The sequence below is a fragment of the Salmo salar genome, chromosome 21, assembly GCF_965601325.2.
Source record: "Salmo salar chromosome 21, fSalSal1, whole genome shotgun sequence".
NCBI lineage: Eukaryota > Metazoa > Chordata > Actinopteri > Salmoniformes > Salmonidae > Salmo > Salmo salar.
In genome coordinates this window covers 49,077,860-49,102,401 of record NC_138311.1, presented here as the reverse complement: position 1 = coordinate 49,102,401, position 24,542 = coordinate 49,077,860, and the positions used below count along the sequence as shown (strand labels likewise).

General features: G+C 44.6%; 1 protein-coding gene across 1 annotated transcript in view; it reads right to left on the bottom strand.

Annotated features, from left to right (window-relative positions):
* LOC106582435 (aryl hydrocarbon receptor) overlaps window positions 1-24,542 on the bottom strand; it is a 50,377-nt gene continuing 25,835 nt past the window's right edge. The window contains exons 4-11 of the mRNA XM_014165544.3: window positions 21,175-21,264; window positions 18,225-18,351; window positions 16,419-16,549; window positions 15,943-16,145; window positions 15,647-15,756; window positions 7,848-7,989; window positions 4,332-6,534; window positions 1-2,626 (exon numbers count right to left, since the gene is read on the bottom strand). Of these exons, the coding sequence (XP_014021019.1) occupies window positions 2,552-2,626; window positions 4,332-6,534; window positions 7,848-7,989; window positions 15,647-15,756; window positions 15,943-16,145; window positions 16,419-16,549; window positions 18,225-18,351; window positions 21,175-21,264 (3,081 nt within the window). The 3' untranslated portion in view covers window positions 1-2,551. The remainder of the gene's footprint in view (window positions 2,627-4,331; window positions 6,535-7,847; window positions 7,990-15,646; window positions 15,757-15,942; window positions 16,146-16,418; window positions 16,550-18,224; window positions 18,352-21,174; window positions 21,265-24,542) is intronic.

Below are 24,542 nucleotides of genomic sequence, written 5' to 3'. Positions count from 1 at the left end.
TGTGATTGCAAAAATCCTTTATTTCAAAGGACCAAAATAATACATTTGAAACAAGCAGTCAAAGGCCATGGGTCAAAATGTATCTCATAACAACTACATCTGTTCCTGTTAGCATGTTAAAAGTAAATTCAATGTGACTGAGTAAAAGACTCATAGTAAAGTTCTCAATACGTTAAATTAATTGAGTTTCAGTAGTATGGCACCAATTTGGAATATCAGAAGAGTCCAACCTTTTTTGTGACATGAGAGAGTACATGTACAGTGTATTCAGAAAGTATTCAGACCTCTTGACTTTTTCCACATACTGTACAGCCTTATCCTAAAATGGATTAAAATGTTATTTTTCCTCATCAATCTACTCACAATACCCCATGACACAGTAAAAACAGGTTTGAAAAATCACCTTTACACACAGTACCAGTCAAAAGTTTAGACACACCTACTCATTCCAGGGTTTTTCTTTGTTTACTATTTTCTACCTTGTAGTATAATAGTGAAGACATCACAACTATGAAATAACACATAAGGAATCATGTAGTAACCAAAAAAGTATTAAACAAATCAAAATATATTTTATAATTGAGATTCTTCAAAGTAGCCACCCTTTGCCTTGATGACAGATTTTCACACTCATCATCCACTTAAGAATGATGGAGGCCACTGTGTTCTTGGGGACCTCCAATGCTGCAGAAATGTTTGGTACCCTTCCCCAGATCTGTGCCTCAACACAATCCTTTCTCGGAGGTCTACGGACAATTCCTTCGTCCTCATGGCTTGGTTTTTGCTCTAACATGCACTGTCAACTGTGGGACCTTATATAGACAGGTGTGTGCCTTTCCAAATCATGTCCGATCAATTGAATTTATCACAGGTGGACTCCAATCAAGTTGTAGAAACATCTCAAGGATGATCAATGGAAACAGGACGTACCTGAGCTCAAAGTCAAGGGGTCTGAATACTTACTGAATGCATTGTACGTACAATGCAAATGCAGTCAACACAAGAGTTTGATAAGCAGCAGTGTTTTAAAACAAGTGAAATGACGCAGAACTTATTTACATACCTGTATTTCTCAAATCCATTGTTTGCACTTTTTTTAATCATATTGTTAATAGGCCACATCAATCATATTAAATATATCAAACATTTTAATAGTAAAAAAAGAAAGAGGAAAGAAACCAAGTTGATTCTGAAACCACTTGTGTATCACATTTCAACTTAAAACACAATAAAGGACAATAATGGTAATAATAACAATAATAATGATGATAATCATTGTAACAACTACAAGGAAATCTCTTTTCAGCATCTCCATGATGAAATAATTATATTTAGCATTACTGCCCAATCATTTAGTGTTTACATAAAACATTCAACATGGTATCCTTCCAGAAGAGACGGTTTGGTTTTCAGATGTCAGTGAACTGTCATTAGATCATCATAAGACTGGAATAGTTGCTGGCAACGTCTAGATTCTGACAATATACAGTACTTCCCATCTCACCAAGATGGTATCTTGTAATGTATGTTAGAGGACTTGAATCACAAATGAATAAATACTGAATTCAAAGCAGCTTTCAGCTAGCTCAGTCACAGTTGACTTTAGTATTGGTCAAACACTCTCACAGGAGGTACAAGATGTCAACGACAACAACAAAATGATAATTCAAGTGAACAAAAATATGACAATTGTACAGAAGTGTGAGGACATCAACCGATCACCTGAAATATAATACCGCAAAAATAGAACAAAAAGACAACAATTGTTACAGATTTCCCAACCTCAAATATTAAAATGCAAAAGAAGGTCCATCTCTGTATAATGTTTTTGGGGACCTAAATAACCCTAGTTTCCCTGACCGACTACCGTATCTGCATCACTGGGTGCTTGAAATAAAGTGCAGGATATTCTAGACCTGTTTTTCCTTCTTCAAAGCTTTACATTAGTTAATCTAATATTCTGAAACAATTCATTAAATGTTACCCAATAGAGGAACCTCATGAGCACTGGACTTTGCATTTGAAGGTTCCATTCCTGTTGTATGACAACTCATGACACCGATCATGATGTCATGTGTCACAACAAATCATAAAGATGATGGTGCCATAAGCATCTATACATGCAGGGTTAGGTGGTGTCTCCATGACTACCAATGACTATGTTGTACTTCTACCAGGACTAAAAATATATATGTTTTTACATAAAAAAAACAGTAACAACACTTCTAAGACTTATTTTCTTCTGAGTTATTTTAAAAACAGAATAAAACTCAACTTTAGCGCTCTGACGTCATATTGTAAACAAAGGACTCAAATGATGATTATGTTGTTATGAAACATCAAACCCAACCAAACAAAAGTACCAAAAATATGTAGGCCTAAGTGTTGCTTTTGTTTCCATGTTGTCAAGTAGAGTAACAAGCTGGTCCAGTGGTAGGGTGGGTGGGTGGGGACCCTCCAGTCAGTCAGTGTCCCCTGGAGGTCCCCAGTCGGAGGTAAAAGCCTGAGGTCTGGGGGTCTGGGAGGCTGAGGAGGGCAGGGGAGTTGGCCGTTAGAGGGCACCACTCCTATTGGGCAGAACACAGCCTCCTGAGTAGGTCCCGTTAAGAACGCAGCCATTTTCCATCTGAGAAAAGAAGAAGACATGGTGACAATGAAGGGAACCTGCCTTTCAGCTTGTGAATGGTATGATGTTGATGGGTGACTACCAGCAGTAGATTGACAAGTGAAAAACCAATGACTGCTTCGTCAGCCATATTAGCAATTTAATAAAGAGCTGTTGAAAGATACATTCTCAATATCAAACATCATCAATCTAAAAAATAATTTAAACTTGCGCTTACCCATTTTGTGATTTGCAGTATTAATTATGGAAGTTATTTGTGAATGAATGGTGATTGTAAATATTTATCTAAACACATTGCGGCCCTGAGTAGCACCTCCTGTCCTGGTGTGAACTATGGAACCTTACTGTCTCTACAGAACCCTTTGTCTTAAACCTGCAATTAAGTGCTTGTCAGTTCCCTTTAAATAGTGGCCATTAATTAAATGCTACAGTCTTAGAAAAAAAAGGTTCCAAAAGGGTTCTTCAGCTGTCCCCATAGGACCACTCTTTTTGGTTCCAGGTAGAACCCTTTTTGGTTCGAGGTAGAACCCTTTTGGGTTCCATGTAGAACCCTCTGTGGAAAGGGTTCAACATGGAACCCAAAAAGGTTCTACCTGGAACCAAAAAGGGTTCTACCTGGAACCAAAAATGGTTCTTCAAAGGGTTATCCATATGGGGACAGCTGAAGAACCCTTTAAAGGTTATAGATAGCAACTTTTTTCTAAGAGTGTACTGACCCTGAACAAGTGCCACAAAAGAAAGGGGTGCAAAAATAACAGTATATAAACTTTATTGTTGAATAATCATGAGGGGAGGAATAATTATGTTATTGTTGACAGGAGGAGGAAGAGAAGTGAAAGTAGGAATCTGTCAAGGAACAGTTAGCACAAGATGTCAGTGTTGAAGTTAGAGGGCTTCTACTGTGTGTGTTGTGTCTTACTGTATGAGTGTCCCTTTACATAAACTCCATTATGTTCACTGAAGACAAAACCAACAATGCAAAGCAACTCGGGGGATTATTCAGAATTTTGACCTACACTGTCCAGCTTGCAAGGCCTCTGAGGCCCTCTGTTAGGGACCGTTGTCCCTAATCCTATCCATAACGTCCACTCTAATGCCACTGTCAGGAACTCTCACCCAAAGGAATAGAATTAGAAGACTGAGTGTGCATAACATTAGGAACACCTTCCTAATATTGAGTCGCAGCCCCCTCGTTTCCCTCAGAATAGCCTCAATTCGTCGGGACATGGACTCTACAAGGTGTCGAAAGCGTTCTATAGGGATGCTGGCCCATGTTGACCTTAATGCTTCGCACAGTTGTGCTAAATTGGCTGGATGTCCTTTGGGTGGTGGACCATTCTTGATACACATGGGAAACTGTTGAGCGTGAAAAACGCAGCAGCATTGCAGTTCTTGACACAAATCAGTGTGCCTGGCGCCTACTACCATACCCCCGTTCAAACGCACTTAAATCTTTTGTGCTGTTCATTCACCCTCTGAATGGCACACACACAATCCATGTCTATATTGTCTCAAGGCTTAACAATCCTTCTTTAACCTGTCTCCTCCCCTTCATCTACACTGATTGAAGTGGATTTAACAAGTGACATCAATAAGGGATCATAGCTTTCACCTGGATTCACCTGTTCAGTCTGTCATGGAAAGAGCAGGTGTTCTTAATGTTTTGTATACTCAATGCATGAATATATAATCCATGTGGTCTCACCTTACTGTGGTTGGGGTGGTGAGGGATGTCAGAGGTCACCATGCCATTGGCCTCCAGTGAAGAGTGTCCAACCACAAGGATCTGCTCTACTGTAGCAGAGGGAGGAGGGCACTGCACCTGAGCCAAGGGAGGGGTCAGCTTCTCCTGCTGCAGCTGCTGCTGCTTGTAGTTCATCCTCTGGTAGGACGAAATGGCAGCCCCGGTCCCGTGGTGCTGCCCGTTCCCCCCATATGTACATCCGTTGATGGTATAATCCATGCCGGGAACATCAGCCATAGTGTAATTCATACAAGAGTCTATGGTGGTGTGTGTCAGGAGAGGTACCTGGCCATTGTTAAGGCAGGGGTTGCTGTTCAGGGTTGTTTCCCCAGTGCGGTTGCTGTTCAGGGTGGATTCCCCAGGGGGGTTGCTGTTCAGGGTTGTTTCCCCAGTGGGGTTGCTGTTCAGGGTGGATTCCCCAGGGGGGTTGCTGTTCAGGGTGGATTCCCCAGGGGGGTTGCTGTTCAGGGTGGTTTCCCCAGTGGGGTTGCTGTTCAGGGTGGTTTCCCCAGTGGGGTTGCTGTTCAGGGTGGTTTCCCCAGGGGGGTTGCTGTTCAGGGTGGTTTCCCCAGGGGGGTTGCTGTTCAGGGTGGTTTCCCCAGGGGGGTTGCTGTTCAGGGTGGTTTCCCCAGTGGGGTTGCTGTTCAGGGTGGTTTCCCCAGTGGGGTTGCTGTTCAGGGTGGATTCCCCAGGGGGGTTGCTGTTCAGGGTGGTTTCCCCAGGGGGGTTGCTGTTCAGGGTGGTTTCCCCAGTGGGGTTGCTGTTCAGGGTGTATTCCCCAGGGGGGTTGCTGTTCAGGGTGGTTTCCCCAGTGGGGTTGCTGTTCAGGGTGTATTCCCCAGGGGGGTTGCTGTTCAGGGTGGTTTCCCCAGGGGGGTTGCTGTTCAGGGTGGTTTCTCCAGGGGGGCAGTAGCTATAGTCCTGCCATTGCTGTTTGCCAGCTGGGCGATGCTCTGTGTGTGTGTTTGGAATGCCACACACTCCGTTGAGATTAGCGCCTGGATGTTTGGCATGGCTGTGAGGGAGCTGTCTCTGGACCCTGGCCTGCTGATGCTGGAGGTAGTGTTGACGTTGGTGGGCTTGCCGCCAGTGATGGTCCCCATCCGGCTCTGACGCCTTTCCATTTAACAGAGTCTGCAGGGTGTGACAGTCGTCAACCGGGACCTTTGTACTGGCTAGAATGTGCGGGGATGTCCATTGTCTGTTGTGTATTGGCTGACTCTGCCCCTGCAGTCCATTCACCACTGGATGGGGTAAGTGGTTGCTATTCTGGGCCCAGTCTTGGACCGCCCTCCCTGGCCGCATGCTGAGGTGCTTCTGCATCTGCTGGGAGAGCTGAACTATGGGGGCCTTATGGGGAACGTACTGAGGGTACATATTGGTGGCAGAAGTGGGATTACTTTCAACAGGAGCCTTTGTTGTTTTTGTGGTGGTTTTTGGGGCATTTGTTCCTGGGATAGTGGAGGGTACCTGGTCCCCGTCCTCTGCCCCGTCTGTCTTTGCCTCCAGGGAGTTGTGGATGTAGGACAGGATTTCATCATTGGTCAGCAGGTCATCCAGGGTGGGAACCCGCTCAGGGTCCATCTCCACCCGGATCATCCTCTCGTCCAGCAGCAGCAGCTCCAGGTCCTCAGCGCTCAGCCCCAGGCCCTCCAAAGCCCCAAACAGTTCGCCGTTGGAACAGTTCTCCCCATTGCCTCCATCCCCATCCCGGTCCACCCCACCCCCCAGACCCCCCAGGGACAGTGAGTCCAGAGTCGCCAGCATAGGGTCGAAGCTCGACGCCGGCTCTGGAAGCCCCGGACCCACCACTCCGTTGGACGACTCATCCCAGCCCTGGAGCAGGGCGGTGGGGTCGGAGTCAGAGAAGCCGACCCGGCTGCTGTGGAAGGACAGCTGGGGCTCCAAGGCCGGCTGGCAGACATATACAGACTCATTCTGACTCATCAGCGCACCCAAGAGGGAGCCCGGGTCCAGGCCATCCCTGGACACCCTGTCAATCCGGCCCTTCTTGGACTTGTTGCCGTTCTTCTCGGAGCCCTGGGTGCTGTGGTTGAAGCGTCCAATTGGATGGTTGGACTGGTAGAGCAGGGCCTCTCCTGTGGCGAAGGTAAAGGGAAGGTGCATGGAACGTTTACGTAGGTGTTCGCCTCCTTCCTCCTCCCTAAAAGGATAGAAAACAAACAGCACCTGTGAGATCTCGGTCTCGAACCCACTACCCTGGCATTACAAGCACCATGCTCTACTAACAGAACTACAGAGGACCATGTTCTACTAACTGAACTACAGGGACCATGTTCTACTGACTGAACAACAGAGGACCATGTTCTACTAACTGAACTACAGAGGACCATGTTCTACTAACTGAACTACAGAGGACCATGTTCTACTAACTGAACTACAGAGGACCATGTTCTACTAACTGAACTACAGAGGACCATGTTCTACTAACTGAGCTACAGAGGATCATGTTCTACTAACTGAACTACAGAGGACCATGCTCTACCAACTGAACTACAGAGGACCATGTTCTACTAACTGAACTACAGAGGACCATGTTCTACTAACTGAACTACAGGGACCATGTTCTACTAACTGAACTACAGAGGACCATGCTCTACCAACTGAACTACAGAGGACCATGTTCTACTAACTGAACAACAGAGGACCATGTTCTACTAACTGAACTACAGAGGACCATGTTCTACTAACTGAACTACAGAGGACCATGTTCTACTAACTGATCTACAGAGGACCATGTTCTACTAACTGAACAACAGAGGACCATGTTCTACTAACTGAACTACAGAGGACCCTGTTCTACTAACTGAACTACAGAGGACCATGTTCTACTAACTGAACTACAGAGGACCATGTTCTACTAACTGATCTACAGAGGACCATGTTCTACTAACTGAACTACAGAGGACCATGTTCTACTAACTGAACTACAGAGGACCATGTTCTACTAACTGAACTACAGACGACCATGTTCTACTAATTGATCTACAGAGGACCATGTTCTACTAACTGAACTACAGAGGACCATGTTCTACTAACTGAGCTACAGAGGACCTGGAGCCATGCTCTACTAACTGAACTACAGAGGACCGTGTTCTACTAACTGAGCTACAGAGGACCTGGAGCCATGCTCTACTAACTGAACTACAGAGGACCATGTTCTACTAATTGAACTACAGAGGACCATGTTCTACTAACTGAACTACAGAGGACCATGTTCTACTAACTGAGCTACAGAGGACCATGTTCTACTAACTGAACTACAGAGGACCATGTTCTACTAAGTGAACTACAGAGGACCACATAATCCCTTCCTCCATCTGTGTTGTCTGATGTCATAACTGTGTCATAGCTGTGGCCCTACGTCTATGAGGACTGAGTATTTTCTGGCCAGGTGACCTGACTAGGAAAACGACTGTTCCCAGACAGTAACAGGGCCCAGGGGAGTGCACGTACATCAGAGGCCTCTGTGTGGCGATGATGTAGTCTGGTTTGCCGTTCTTGTACACCAGCCTGGCGTTGGCCTGGACCCACTTCCAGAGGTTGTCCTTGGTGAGGAGCCTGAACACGGTCAGACCGCTCTCCCCTGTCTTCATCACTGGAACCACAGGACACAGTCGTTTAGGATGGAAGGGTACACATGCACATTCAATTCAAGCTTCAGCACTAGTAGGCAGATGTGGCAACGGGTACGGTAGATTAGGAATCAGGTTCATGGTTCAACTTTCTGAAGATATCTAGCTAACTGTTATATTTACTCTGGACTCTGTCAAGGAGTATAAGGCAATGGTAGCTAGAAATCTAGAATCTAGAGCAAATTCCATTAGGCAGAGGGGGTAACTAGATGTACCCTGTAATATTAATTGTGTGGCTATGTTGGTAGCTACACTATATATACAAAAGTATGTGGTCATCCCTTCTTCAAATTAGTGGATTTGGCTATTTCAGCCACACCCGTTGCTGACAGATGTATAAAAATCGAGCACACTGCCATGCAATCTCCATAGACAAACATTGGCAGTAGAATGGCCTTACTGAAGAGCTCAGTGACTTTCAATGTGGCACATAGGATGCCACCTTTCCAACAAGTCAGTTGGTCAAATTTCTGCCCTGCTAGAGCTGCCCCGGGCAACTGTAAGTCATGTTATTGTGAAGTGGAAATGTCTAGGAGCAACAACGGCTCAGCCACGACGCAGTAGGCCATACATCTGGCAGCCCAAACAATTGGCAAACGTACTGCAAATTAATAAATTATGTGACTAAACTAAATAAAAAGAAACTACACTATGAAACAAAAAAAAATTATATAAAGAATGATAGTAAAAAGCTTTGGAGCACCTTAAATAACATTTTGGGAAAAAGGCAAACTCGGCTCCATCATTGATTGAATCAGGTGGCTCATTCATCACAAAACCCACTGATTTTGCCAACCACTTTAATTACTTATTCATTGGCAAGATAACTTAGGCATGACATTCCAGCAACAAACGCTGACACTACACATCCAACTATATCTGACCAAATTATGAAAGACAAGCATTGTACTTTTGAATTCTGTTAACCTGTCTGGGCTAAGGGGCAGTATTTTCACGGCCGGATGAAAAACGTACCCAATTTAAACAGGTTACTACTCTGGCCCAGAGTAGTAACCTGTAGTAATATGCATATTATTGGTAGATTTGGATAGAAAACACTCTGAAGTTTCTAAAACTGTTTGAATGGTGTCTGTGAGTATAACAGAACTCATATGGCAGGCAGAAACCTGAGAAAAATCTAAGCAGGAAGTGGAAAGTCTGAGAATTGTAGTTCTTCTTTTGATTCTCTATCGAAGCTACAGTGTCTGTGGGGTCACGTTGCACTTCCTAAGGCTTCCATTGGCTGTCTAAAGCCTTCAGAAAGTGGTTTGAGCATTCTCCTGTCACTGGGCAGATTATAGGAGCTCAGTTACTGAGTGGTCTGCCTGGCAACAAAGGGATTGGATATGCTCGGTCCCGCAAGCGCGCCCCTCCTTCTTTTTCTTCTTGAATGAATACGCTATTGTCCGGTTGGAATATTATCACAATTTTACGTTAACAATACCATAAAGATTGATTTTAAACAGCGTTTGACATGCTTCTAAGTACGGTAATGGAACATTTTCACTTTTCGTCTCTCGTTACGCGCTCGTGCGTTATGCCTTTGGATAAGTGATCTGTACGCACGAACAAAACATATTTGGACATAAATATGGATTATTTCGAACAAAAACAACATTTCTTGTGGAAGTAGCAGTCCTGGTAGTGCATTCTGACGAAGATCAGTAAAGGTAAGAGCATATTACTAATATAATTTTCTGAACATCACGCGCCAATGTAAAATGCTGTTTTTGGATATACATATGAACTTTATCGAACAAAACATAGCCCATATAAGTTAAGTGAGGTTGGAAGAGGTGAAAATTGTTGTTGTCTATCAACAATGACAAGCCACCGGGGTCTGACAATCTGGATGGAAAATTACTGAGGATAATAGTGGACGATATTGCCACTCCTATTTGCCATATCTTCAATTTAAGCCTACTAGAAAGTGTGTGCCCTCAGGCCTGAAGGAAAGCAAAAGTCCTTCCGCTAACCAAGAATAGTAAAGCCCCCTTTACTGACTCAAATAGCCGACCAATCAGCCTGTTACCAACCCTTAGTCAATTTTGGGAAAAGATTGTGTTTGACCAGATACAATGCTATTTCACAGTAAACCAATTGACAACAGAATTTCAGCACGCTTTAGGGAAGGACATTCAACAAGCACAGCACTTACATAAATGGCTGATGATTGGCTGAGAGAAATTGATGATAAAAAGATTGGGGGGGGGGCTGTTTGGTTGGACTTCAGTGCAGCTTTTGACATTATTGATCATAATCTGCTACTGGAAAAACGTATGTGTTACTGCTTTACACCCTCTGCTACAATGTGGATAAAGAGTTAGTGGCAAGAAAAAGTATTTGAAACCTTAGGAATTACCTGGATTTCTGCATAAATTGGTCATAAAATTACATCTGATCTTCATCTAAGTCACAACAATAGACAAACACAGTCTGCTTAAACTAATAACACACAAACAATTATACGTTTTCATGTCTTTATTGAACACACCGTGTAAACATTCACAGTGCAGGGGGGGGAAAGAATGTGAACACTTGGATTTAATAACTGGTTGACTATCGTTTAGCAGCAATAACCCTAACTAAACATTTCTGTAGTTGCGTATCAGACCTTTACAACGGTCAGGAGGAATTTTGGACCATTCCTCTTAACAAAACTGTTTCAGCAAAATTCTTGGGATGTCCTGTGTGAACTGTTCGAGGTCATGCCACAGCATCTAAAATCGGGTTGAGGTCAGGACTCTGACTGGGCCACTCCAGAAGGCGCATTTCCTTCTGTTGAAGCCATTCTGTTGTTGATTTACTTCTGTGTTTTGGGTCGTTGTCCTGTTGCGTCACCCAACTTCTGTTGAGCTTCAATTGGAGGACAGATAGCCTTATATTGATAAACGTGGGAATTGATTTTTCCATCGATGATAGCAAGCTATCCAGGCCCTGAGGCAGCAAAGCAGCTCCAAACCACGATGCTGCCTCCACCATACTTTACAGTTGGAATGAGGTTTTGATGTTGGTGTGCTGTGCCTTTTTTTCTCCCCACATAGTGTTGTGTGTTCCTTCCAAACAACTCAACCTTAGTTTAATCTGTCCACAGAATATTTTGCCAGTAGTGCTGTGGAACATCCAGGTGCTTTTTTGCGAACTTCAGACGTGCAGCAATGTTTTTTTTGGACAGAAGTGGCTTCTTCCGTGGTGTCCTCCCATGAACACCATTCTTGTTTAGTGTTTTACGTATCGTAGACTCGTCAACAGAGATGTTAGCATGTTCCAGAGATTTCTGTAAGTCTTTAGCTGACACTCTAGGATTCTTCTTAACCTCATTGAGTATTCTGCGCTGTGCTCTTGCAGTCATCTTTGCAGGACGCCCACTCCTAGGGAGAGTAGCAACAGTACTGAACTTTCTCAGTTTATAGACAATTTGTCTTACTGTGGACTGATGAACATCAAGGCTTTTAGAGATACTTTTGTAACCCTTTCCAGCTTTATGCAAGTCAACAATTCTTAATCTTAGGTCTTCTGAGATCTCTTTTGTTCGATGCAGGGTTCACATCAGACGATGCTTCATGTGAATAGAAAACACATTTTTTTTTCTGTGTTTTTTATATTGCAGGGCAGCTCTAACCAACATCTCCAATCTCCAGGTTAGCTGACTCCTGACTTCAATTAACTTTTGGAGAAGTCATTAGCCTAGGGGTTCACATACTTTTTCCAACCTACACTGTGAATGCTGAGTAAAGCCAGTGTGTCTATGTATGCGGATCACTCAACACTATACACGTCAGCTACTCCAGCGACTGAAATGACTGCAACACTCAACAAAAAGCTGCAGTTAGTTTCAGAATGGGTGACAACGAATAAATTAGTCCTAAATATTTCCAAAACTAAAAGCATTGTATTTGGGACAAATCATTCACTAAACCCGAAACCTCAACTACATCTCGTATTGAAAAATGTGGAAATTGAGCAAGTTGAGGTGACTAAACTGCTTGGAGTAACCCTGGATTGTAAACTGTCATGGTCAAAACATGTACAACAGTATTTAAAAAAAATAAAAAAAATAAAAAAAATAAAGGAATGTTAACCTTTATTTAACTAGGCAAGTCAGTTAAAGAACAAATTCTTATTGACAATGACAGCCTACACCAGCCAAACCCGGACGATGCTGGGCCCATTGTGCGCCGCCCTATGGGACTCCCAATAACGGCCAGTTGTGATACAGCCTGGATTTGAACCAGGGTGTCTGTAGTGACGCCTCCAGCACTGAGATGCAGTGCCTTAGTCCTCTGCACCATTAGGGAGCCCAAAAGTGGGAAGAAGCTAAGATGGGGAGAAGTCTGTCCATAATTTTACATTTACATTTTAGTCATTTAGCAGATGCTCTTTTCCAGAGCGACTTACAGTAGTGAATGCATACATTTCATACCTTATTTATTTATTATTATTTTTTATTTTTTTGTACTGGCCCCCCGTGGGAATCGAACCTACAACCCTGGCGTTGCAAACACCATGCTCTACCAACTGAGCCACACGGGATAATAATAAAGCGCTACTCTGCCTTCTAAACAACACTATCAACAAGGCAGGTCCTACAGGCCCTAGTTTTGTTGCACCTGGACTACTGTTCAGTCGTGTGGTCAGGTGCCACAAAGAGGGACTAGGGAAAAATGCAGTTGGCTCAGAACAGGGCAGCACGGCTGGCCCTTAAAAGTACACGGAGAGCTAACATTAATGACATGCATGTCAATCTCTCATGGCTCAAAGTGGAAGAGAGATCGACTTCATCACTACTTGTTTTTGTAAGAAGTGTTGACAAGCTGAATGTACTGAGCTGTCTGTTTATAATACAAGCACACAGCTCAGACTCTCATGCATACCCCACAAGACATGCCACCAGAGGTCTCTTCACAGTCCCCAAGTCCAGAACAGACTATGGGAGGCGCACAGTACTACAAAGAGCCATGACTACATGGAACTCTATTCCACATCAAGTAACTGATGAAAGCTGTAGAATCAGATAAAAATAAATAAAAAAACAGGTAAAAATACACCTTATGGAACAACGGGGACTGTGAAGAGAAACACACAAAGGTACAGACACACACATACGCCCACATTGTAATATTGTAGTATGATGGTATTATACATTTTGTATTGTAGATATATGGCCTCTGGCAGTCTCTATGGGGGTGCCACAGGGTTCAATTCTTGGGCCGACCCTCTTCTCTGTATACATCAATGATGTCGCTCTTGCTACTGGTGAGTCTCTGATCCACCTCTACGCAGACGACACCATTCTGTATACTTCTGGCCCGTCTTTGGACACTGTGCTAACTAACCTCCAGATGAGCTTCAATGCCACACAACTCTCCTTCTGTGGCCTCCAACTGCTCTTAAATGCAAGTAAAATGAAATGCATGCTCTTCAACCGATCGCTGCCTGCACCTGCCCGCCCGACTACCATCACTACTCTGGACGATTCTGACTTAGAATATGTGGACAACTACAAATACCTAGGTGTCTGGTTAGACTGTAAACTCTCCTTCCAGACTCACATCAAACATCTCCAATCCAAAGTTAAATCTAGAATTGGCTTCCTATTTCGCAACAAAGCATCCTTCACTCATGCTGCCAAACATACCCTCGTAAAACTGACCATCCTACCGATCCTCGACTTCGGCGATGTCATTTACAAAATAGCCTCCAATACCCTACTCAATAAATTGGATGCAGTCTATCACAGTGCCATCAGTTTTGTCACCAAAGCCCCATATACTACCCACCACTGCGACCTGTACGCTCTTGTTGGCTGGCCCTCGCTTCATACTCGTCGCCAAACCCACTGGCTCCAGGTCATCTACAAGACCCTGCTAGGTAAATTCCCCCCTTATTTCAGCTCGCTGGTCACCATAGCAGCACCCACCCGTAGCACACGCTCCAGTATATCTCACTGGTCACCCCCAAAGCCAATTCCTCCTTTGGCCGCCTCTCCTTCCAGTTCTCTGCTGCCAATGACTGGAACGAACTACAAAAATCTCTGAAACTGGAAACACTTATCTCCCTCACTAGCTTTAAGCACCAGCTGTCAGAGCAGCTCACAGATCACTGCACCTGTACATAGCCCATCTATAAATAGCCCAAACAACTACCTCTTCCCCTACTGTATTTATTTTGCTCCTTTGCACCCCAGTATTTCTACTTTGCACATTCATCTACTGCAAATCTACCATTCCAGTGTTTTACTTGCTATGTTCTATTTACTTCGCCACCATGGCCTATTTATTGCCTTTACCTCCCTTATCTCACCTCATTTGCTCACATTGTATATAGACTTATTTTTCTACTGTATTATTGACTGTTTGTTTGTTTTACTCCATGTGTAACTCTGTGTTGTTGTATGTGTCAAACTGCTTTGCTTTATCTTGGCCAGGTCGCAGTTGTAAATGAGAACTTGAAATAAAATAAAAAATAAAAAATGTAGTGGTGTAATAAAGTTATATGATGTACTGTTTTATCTTTTGTTTTATATGTAATGTAAGTGCTTTAATGTGTTTGGACCCCAGGAAGAGTAGCTGCTTTGGCAGCAGCTAAAGGGGACCCATAATAAATACAAATACACAAGCTAACAGAACGGTACAGCTGAGTGCCGAAGCACGAAGCGTGTAAAAAATAATCTGTCCTCGATTGCAACACTCACTACCAAGTTCCAAACTGCCTCTGGAAGCAACGTCAGCACAAGAACTCTTCGTCGGGAGCTTCATGAAATGGGTTTCCATGGCCGAGCAGCCGCACACAAGCCTAAGATCACCATGAGCAAGAGTGGTGTAAAGCCCACTGCCATTGGACTCTGGAGCAGTGGAAACGCGTTCTCTGGAGTGATGAATCATGCTTCACCATCTGGCAGTCCGATGGACGAATCTGAGTTTGGCGGATGTCAGGAGAACACTACCTGCAAGTTTGGTGGAGGAGGAATAATGGTCCGAGGCTGTTTTCATGGTTCAGGCTAGGCCCCTTAACTCTGTAGCATATAATGACATTCTAGACGATTCTGTGCTTCCAACTTTGTGGCAACAGTTTGGGGAAGGCCCTTTCCTGTTTCAGCACGATAACACCATCGAACACCTTTGGGATGAATTGGAACGCCGACTGCGAGCCAGGCCTAAACGCCCAACATCAGTGCCCGACCTCACTAACGCTCGTGGTTGAATGGAAGCAAGTTCCCGCAGCAATGTTCCACCATCTAGTGGAAAGCCTGTGGAAGGCTGTTATAGCAGCAAAAAGGGGACGAACTTCATATTAATGCCCATGATTTTGGAATGTGATATTCGACGAGCAGGTGTCCACATACTTTTTGTTGTAGTGTATATGGATTATTGCTGCTGCTCTGCTCATGTAGTGTATATGTGGCCTATCCTATCCTCTAGCAGCTCTGCGGCTTTGCTCAATCTGCGCCGTAATCCACTGGGATTACTTGGGAAAGCTGTCCGAACTCTGTGACCACCATCTTTGACCTGGTCAGACCTGGCCTCACCAATGTTTGAGGACAGAACCAATTCAACCCAATCCAAATAAAATACTCCCATGTTTGTATTTTTAGGTAGACATAATGGAGGTAAGGCTTACTTCGGACATGGTTCTCAGCGCAGTACAACATATCCGCCGCATGGATAAACTGATACCCAGAGCCTCGCACCCGAAGTTCAGCTTCAGTATACCCAAGCACAATTTTCCCCCTGCAAAAGGGATAATGTCAATAAACAATTATTTCACATCATATAATAACCAGTACTACATAACAATAGCAGTATGACTGACAAATGACAGTCTATTCAATACTATTGTAATAGTAGTCTATTTATTTTGATGATTGCAACTGTCACCACAACATTATCATAATAAGGAAGTGAAAGTGAGCGTACTTTGCGTCGCAGGCCATGGGGGTGAAGTCCAGCTTGTGTTTGGTTCTGAAGGTCATGTTCTTGGTCCTGATCTCCAGGATGGAGGGGGTCTGGAGGGGCGTAGCGATGGCAAACAGGGCCAGCTGGGGCGGGGCCTTGACCCCGTTATCCTGCCGCTGGTTCTGACCACGCAGGAACTTCAGCCTGCCCTGCAGACTCAGGGCCTGGCGGGGCCGGGGGGGGGGGGGGGGGAACGCAAACATTTTGTTTTAGACATGTATCTTTTCGTCTTCGGTTGTCCATGTGTTTGAATATCTGTCCAAAGTCTGTCCGACAACAATCTGATTTCCATCCATCAAAATTGTATTTCAACGTGTTAACACGTCACCCTATGTCAATGTGTGAGCTTTCCTCTTGGTGAGCTTAAAATACTAATAGACAAACACTATTGGGAGATTGTAAGAGTTCGGTCGGGGTGAGGTGTCAATAACACCTACCAGGAAGCCAGAGGAGTTGTCCAGGAGGCAGCGGAAGCGACACACGAAGTTCCTCTCCAGGAAGGAGGAGTTCTCTGGTGGGAGCTGCTCAGGGTTATAGGTCACAGTGGTGCTGCTCTCCGGCTCCACATCTATGGATCAGAAGATATGACATGTTCAGACCAGGCTTTACCATCAAAATCATCTAACCACCTATTTCACTATATTAGGAAACGATCCTCAAGATTACACTATTCAGTTCAGTCACACTGTAGAAACAGAACAAAGTGTGCAACTTCTCTAAATGGTCATACAAACGGGTAATCAGTGATAACCTGATTATGTAATCTCATGAAATAATTATTATGTTTATGATCGTACAGGAATTCATCAACACAAAAAGCTAACAAATGAATAACAACATTGTTGACTGTGTGTTGACGTGAGGTGTCTGGCTTGGGTGTCTGCTGAGAGATGTGTCATGACACTTGAAACAAAGCCTTTTTCAATATCCCTCAGCACATTCTAAATGCTAACTTTTCTGTTCTGCTTCTGTTCTTTTCTGTTCTGTGTGTGTTCTGTTTTGACCCGACTGTGTGTCCTGTCCTCAATGGCCATGGTCTCCTATCTCTGTTGAAAATACACTTATGTAATTTGCCCCAGAGGCTAATGTAGTCTTGTGACGGCTTCCTCTCCAGCAGGGGAAGAAGAAATGTGCAACACCACCCCATAGTGGAGAGGTACGTCAGTGCAGAGGCATGAACCTTTCTTGAATGTTTATGAGCAGTAATTCATTATAGATGTTTATATAATGCATAATAATGAGTTATTATATACTTATTTAATGCATTACGCATACTTCATAAGGTGTTATAACTGCATTTGTAACGCATTATGTAGAGGGTATTCATAGGAAATGTTATCGAAAGTTCTGCATTAATTTCTATGATTGAATCTCTTTTAATGTTTTTTCATTGACGGAGGTGGTGTTTCAGGGTCTAACATGGAGGTGGTGTTTCAGGGTCTAACGCAGAGGTGGTGTTTCAGGGTCTAACACAGAGGTGGTGTTTCAGGGTCTAACACGGAGGTGGTGTTTCAGGGTCTAACACGGAGGTGGTGTTTCAGGGTCTAACACGGAGGTGGTGTTTCAGGGTCTAACACGGAGGTGGTGTTTCAGGGTCTAACGCAGAGGTGGTGTTTCAGGGTCTAACACGGAGGTGGTGTTTCAGGGTCTAACACGGAGGTGGTGTTTCAGGGTCTAACACGGAGGTGGTGTTTCAGGGTCTAACACGGAGGTGGTGTTTCAGGGTCTAACACGGAGGTGGTGTTTCAGGGTCTAACACGGAGGTGGTGTTTCAGGGTCTAACACGGAGGTGGTGTTTCAGGGTCTAACACGGAGGTGGTGTTTCAGGGTCTAACGCGGAGGTGATGTTTCAGGGTCTAACGCAGAGGTGGTGTTTCAGGGTCTAACGCAGAGGTGGTGTTTCAGGGTCTAACACGGAGGTGGTGTTTCAGGGTCTAACACGGAGGTGGTGTTTCAGGGTCTAACGCAGAGGTGGTGTTTCAAGGTCTAACACGGAGGTGGTGTTTCAGGGTCTAACACGGAGGTGGTGTTTCAGGGTCTAACACGGAGGTGGTGTTTCAGGGTCTAACGCGGAGGTGATGTTTCAGGGTCTAACGCAGAGGTGGTGTTTCAGGGTCTAACGCAGAGGTGGTGTTTCAAGGTCTAACACGGAGGTGGTGTTTCAGGGTCTAACACGGAGGTGGTGTTTCAGGGTCTAACACGGAGGTGGTGTTTCAGGGTCTAACATGGAGGTAGGAAGTCACCTGAGGAGGACTCTCCCAGTGGGTCCACGATGGCAGGTGGGCTGAGGGCCCAGTGGAGGTTCCTCCTCAGCTCCTGCTGGTCCTCAGTGTGGACCAACTCATACACACTCTGGTGCATAATATCAGTCTGAGGAAGGAAAGAGAGAGAGAGAGGGAGAGGGGAGAGAGAGAGAGAGAGAGAGAGAGGAAGAGGGAGGGGGAGAGAGAGGGTGTAGAGAGAGGAGGGAAGGAGAGTGAGGGAGTACGAAGGGAAGGAGGCATTATAGAGACAAACAAAATTAAGATGGAAATATCCATCACATGGAGGCAGTTAAAATAAAGATGAAAGCATGCACAATACAGACAAACAACGTCTAAATGATAGATCCTTATGTAAATTACATTATGGGAACTTCAGACACTATACCGCTACAGTGCATTCAGAAAGTCTTCAGACCCCTTCACTTTTTCCACATTGTTATGTTACAGCCTTATTCTGAAATGGATTGTAAAAATCCTCATCAATCTACACACAATACCCCATAATGACAAAGCGAAAACAGGTTTTTAGAAAACAGAAATAAAACAGAAATACCTTATTTACATAAGTATTCAGACCCTTTGTATGAGACTCTAAATTGAGCTCAGGTGCATCCTGTTTCCATTGATCATCCTTGAGATGTTTCTACAGCTTGAATGGAGTCCACCTGTGGTAAATGCAATTGATTGGACATGATTTGGAAAGGCACACACCTGTCTATATAAAGGTCCCACAGTTGACAGTGCATGTCAGTGCAAAGCTATGAAGTTGAAGGAATAGTCCGTACAGCTCCGAGACAGGATTGTGTTGAGGCACAGATCTGGGGAAGGGTACCAAAAAATGTCTGCAGCATTGAAAGTCCCCAAGAACACATTGGTTGAAGTCTGGAAACCCCAAGTCTCTTCCTAGAGCTGGCCGGCCGGCCAAACTGAGCAAACGGGGGAGAAGGGCCTTGGTCAGGGAGGTGACCAAGAAACCGATGGTCACTGACAGAGCTCCAGAGTTCCTCTGTGGAGATGGGAGAACCTTCCAGAAGGACAACCATCTCTGCAGCACTCCACCAATCAGGCCTTTATGGTAGAGTGGCCAGACGAAAGCCACTCCTCAGTAAAAGGCACATGACAGCCGCTTGGATTTTGCCAAAAGGCACTTAAAGGACTCTCTGACCATGAGAAACAAGATTATCCTTGGCCTAAATGCCAAGCGTCACATCTGGAGGAAACCTGGCACCATCCCTACGGTGAAGCATGGTGGTGGTGGCAGCATCATGCTGTGGGGATGTTCGAGGGAAAGATGAACAGAGCAAAATACAGAGAGATCCTTGATGAAAACCTGCTCCAAAACGCTCAGGACCTCAAACTGGGGCAAAGGTTCAGAACAAGTCTCTGAACGTCCTTGGGTGGCCCAGCCAGAGCCCGGACTTGAACCCGATCGAACACCTCTGGAGAGACCTGAAAATAGCGACGCTCCCCATCCAACCTGACAGAGCTTGAGAGGATCTGCAGAGAAGAATGGGGGAAACTCTCCAAATACAGGTGTGCCAAGCTTGCAGCATCATATCCAAGAAATCTCAAGGCTGTAATCGCTGCCAAAGGTGCTTCAACAAAGGACTGAGTAAAGGGTCTGAATACTTATGTAAATGTGATATTTCTTTTTTTTTATTTTTTTTTATACATTTGCAAAAATGTCTAAAAACTTGTTTTTGTTTGGCAAATATGGGGTACTGTGTGTAGATTGATAAGGGGGAAAAACGATTTAAATCAGTTTTAGAATAAGGCTGTAACGTAACAAAATGTGGAAAAAGTGACATTATCTGAACATCGCTATACTGAAGGAGTGACGTTATGGGAACATTGCTATACTGAAGGAGTGACATTATGGGAACATCGCTATACTGAAGGAGTGACGTTATGGGAACATCGCTATACTGAAGGAGTGACGTTATGGGAACATCGCTATACTGAAGCAGTGACGTTATGGGAACATCGCTATACTGAAGGAGTGACGTTATGGGAACATCACTATACTGAAGGAGTGACGTTATGGGAACATCACTATACTGAAGGAGTGACGTTATGGGAACATCACTATACTGAAGGAGTGACGTTATGGGAACATCAATATACTGAAAGAGTCTGTGATATCTCTCCAAGAGTGTGTTGAATTACCAGTGTCTCAGTGTGTGCTAAACTTCTCCAGAGCCTGAATGTCATACAGTAGACTGCATAATCCTTTGTGCCTCTTCACTATCCCCCCATCCCCCGCCATATTCCCATCTATCTCTGCAGGGTCTGTGATGCTGTGGTGCTGGTCAGAGCTGCTGCCCACTGCCCACTACCACGGCTGGTGGTCTCTTTCCACTAAAGGCCAAGCTATTAATAGACTGGTCTCACCCAGTCTCTCTCTGTGGACCTGCTGAGCAGAATCAGACTCTTCACCAAGCAGGTAGGGCCCAGACAACGGCCCCTGACAGTTCGCAGCAGACACCGCACGCAACCCCCAAACCCAACCATAAGTCCAATGAATATTATTTCCATTTAACCAGGTTTATACAGGTTAGTCTCATTGAGAAAATGATTTGATGCCATAGCATCTATAGGCAACCGTCTCTACAGTGACAACCTCTACAGGGTATCATTCTGTTTGTATTGCATGCAAATCATTTATAAAAACCTCAAGCAGAGATGACCATGTGTCGATGGAGGATTATGCTTTAACGTTTGCAAACATGCATGTGAATGCTGCACCAGGCTGACCCAGCAGTAGAATTAATGCTATTAGTCAGCCAAGATCCCAAAGACGATCCAGCTGCCTCACCAGATGCCTGATGTCCATTATGAATGAGCTGAGGCACAGAACATCCTGCTCATGCTTTAGGAATAGAACCTTCACTGGGGTACGGAAAGGGAGGAGGGACAATCTGTACGGTACCTGGTGGAAGCCCAGGTAATCCTGGATGGTGTGAGAGGAGTAGAAAATGGTCCCATCATTAGTGATCACCAGCACGAAGCCGTTCAGAGCCTGTATGTCAAACATGCACAAGATAACAAAAGATTGTTATGCAACACAATGCAACTCACTGATGACACAGAGTCAGGAAAAAGCAGCTTTTAGTTTGTTTGCTGTCTAAAATTGGGGACCTTATGGCAATTCAAAAGGCAGATTGAGGACCTTTTTTACTGAAGAATGTGTTTGTTTTCTATGATTGTGTTTTGCTTTTCGTGTATTGATGTGTATATTGATGTGTAGAGTGATGTGTATACTGATGTGTGTACTGATGTGTATATTGATGTGTACTGATGTGAATATTGATGTGTATATTGATGTGTACTGATGTGTATACAGGGCTCATCGGTAAAAAAGACCTTGGTCTCAGCCTGAATCCCTGTCAAAATAAAGGGGGAAAAAAATACACTTCAGTTAGGCTTAGTCTTTCCATTAGGCTTAGTCTTTCCATTAGGCTTAGTCTTTCCATTAGGCTTAGTCTTTCCTTTAGGCTTAGTCCTTCCATTAGGCTTAGTCCTTCCTTTCTTAGCAGGCCCAGTTCCACAACGGGGCAAAGGGGGCTTAGCCCCCTCAGTTGAAACTTGTGTTTTAGTTTTATGTCCCGATATAAAAACAGCAAAAAAGTTCAAATGATTGAGTGACAGGTTGGCTCAAAATCTGTATCTCCGCTGCACTGTGTCAGCACAATGGACAGAGCGTGTTGCTGTGTTTGTAGGGGGGGTATGGAAAGCCACGGGGCGGTTAGGTATGACTCCTTTGTGTTTCCATCTGTGGTAGGCTCAGTGAATAAAGGGATATGCCTCCGCCTGTAATTTTTTGATTTATTTATAAAGGGCTGGGTCAAGTTTACCATTGAAGCTGCTTCACTCAACTCTGCCTCACCATTACAGAGTTTAGTTAGCTTCTTAGCTAGCTGTAAAAAGCTTTAGTGTTATTAGCCTTAGCCTATTTAGCTAGCTCGAACCTACTAATTTCCCACTGCCACAATGGATATCAGAAATTGGCTTCGCCAAAGTACCCCAAAGAAAAGGAGAGAGATGAGCAGCAGCATTAATCCACCGAAGCCGCCACCATGCCGATGCCATGATGCTGCCAAGCAATGATGCTGCCGAGCGCCAGCTAGCTCTGCGGGCAGAGCCTCCCCACCAATCCGCAAGGATAATGGCTCCACAGCGCGCTCCACCTTCGATTGTTCCTTACGATCTTAGAACAAAGGAGCCAGCCCAAGTTAGCCTAGAATCCTAACCTAGCCGTAGGTACTCTGTCCAAAAACATTAATTAAATAGCAACTGGTTCATAGAAAGAGAGTAGCTGGAATACTCAGTTACTGCAGAATTCAATATAATTCCAATGCAAGAACCCAAATGAAGCCCCTGGGTATAGCTACATATCAGTATGTCTCATCATAGAAATCGATCCATTCTACTATGGTTTTCTTGGTAGCCTAGGGGTTTTTGTGGTTGTAAATGGAACTGGACGTAACGGTAGGCTGGCATTGCTTAATTGATTACATGAGTCAAATTTGATCCACAGAAATGTATTGTGCCATATCACTACGTGTTGCTAGCAGGCTTATAGGCCTTTTTGTTTGACAAGACAGCTTTGCATGGCTGCATCTCACTGTAGTAGGCTGTAGGCTGCATCTCACTGTAGTAGGCTGTAGGCTGCATCTCACTGTAGTAGGCTGCATCTCACTGTAGTAGGCTGCATCTCACTGTAGTAGGCTGTAGGCTGTATCTCACTGTAGTAGGCTGCATCTCACTGTAGTATGCTGTATCTCACTGTAGTAGGCTACATCTCACTGTAGTAGGCTGTAGGCTGTATCTCACTGTAGTAGGCTGCATCTCACTGTAGTAGGCTGCATCTCACTGTAGTAGGCTGTATCTCACTGTAGTAGGCTACATCTCACTGTAGTAGGCTGTATCTCACTGTAGTAGGCTGTAGGCTGTATCTCACTGTAGTAGGCTGTAGGCTGTATCTCACTGTAGTAGGCTGCATCTCACTGTAGTAAGCTGTAGGCTGTATCTCACTAGTAGGCTACATCTCACTGTAGTAGGCTGTAGGCTGTATCTCACTAGTAGGCTACATCTCACTGTAGTAGGCTGCATCTCACTGTAGTAGGCTGTAGGCTGTATCTCACTAGTAGGCTACATCTCACTGTAGTAGGCTGTAGGCTGTATCTCACTGTAGTAGGCTGTATCTCACTGTAGTAGGCTGCATCTCACTGTAGTAGGCTGCATCTCACTGTAGTAGACTGCATCTCACTGTAGTAGGCTGTAGGCTGCATCTCACTGTAGTAGGCTGCATCTCACTGTAGTAGGCTGCATCTCACTGTAGTATGCTGTAGGCTGTATCTCACTGTAGTAGGCTGCATCTCACTGTAGTATGCTGTATCTCACTGTAGTAGGCTACATCTCACTGTAGTAGGCTGTATCTCACTGTAGTAGGCTGTATCTCACTGTAGTAGGCTGCATCTCACTGTAGTAGGCTGCATCTCACTGTAGTAGGCTGTATCTCACTGTAGTAGGCTACATCTCACTGTAGTAGGCTGTATCTCACTGTAGTAGGCTGTAGGCTGTATCTCACTGTAGTAGGCTGCATCTCACTGTAGTAGGCTGCATCTCACTGTAGTAAGCTGTAGGCTGTATCTCACTGTAGTAGGCTACATCTCACTGTAGTAGGCTGTAGGCTGTATCTCACTAGTAGGCTACATCTCACTGTAGTAGGCTGCATCTCACTGTAGTATGCTGTAGGCTGCATCTCACTGTAGTAGGCTGCATCTCACTGTAGTAGGCTGCATCTCACTGTAGTAGGCTGTAGGCTGCATCTCACTGTAGTAGGCTGCATCTCACTGTAGTAGGCTGTAGGCTGCATCTCACTGTAGGAGGCTGTATCTCACTGTAGTAGGCTGCATCTCACTGTAGTAGGCTGCATCTCACTGTAGGAGGCTGTATCTCACTGTAGTAGGCTGCATCTCACTGTAGTAGGCTGCATCTCACTGTAGTAGACTGCATCTCACTGTAGTAGACTGCATCTCACTGTAGGCTGTATCTCACTGTAGGCTGTATCTCACTGTAGGCTGTATCTCACTGTAGGCTGTATCTCACTGTAGGCTCTATCTCACTGTAGGCTCTATCTCACTGTAGGCTGTATCTCACTGTAGGCTGTATCTCACTGTAGGCTGTATCTCACTGTAGGCTGTATCTCACTGTAGGCTATGTTCTGGTTATCTGGATCTCCTTTCACCTTTTGTTTACTGTGTTTGTTTACTGTTAATGTAACTAGCCTAAATA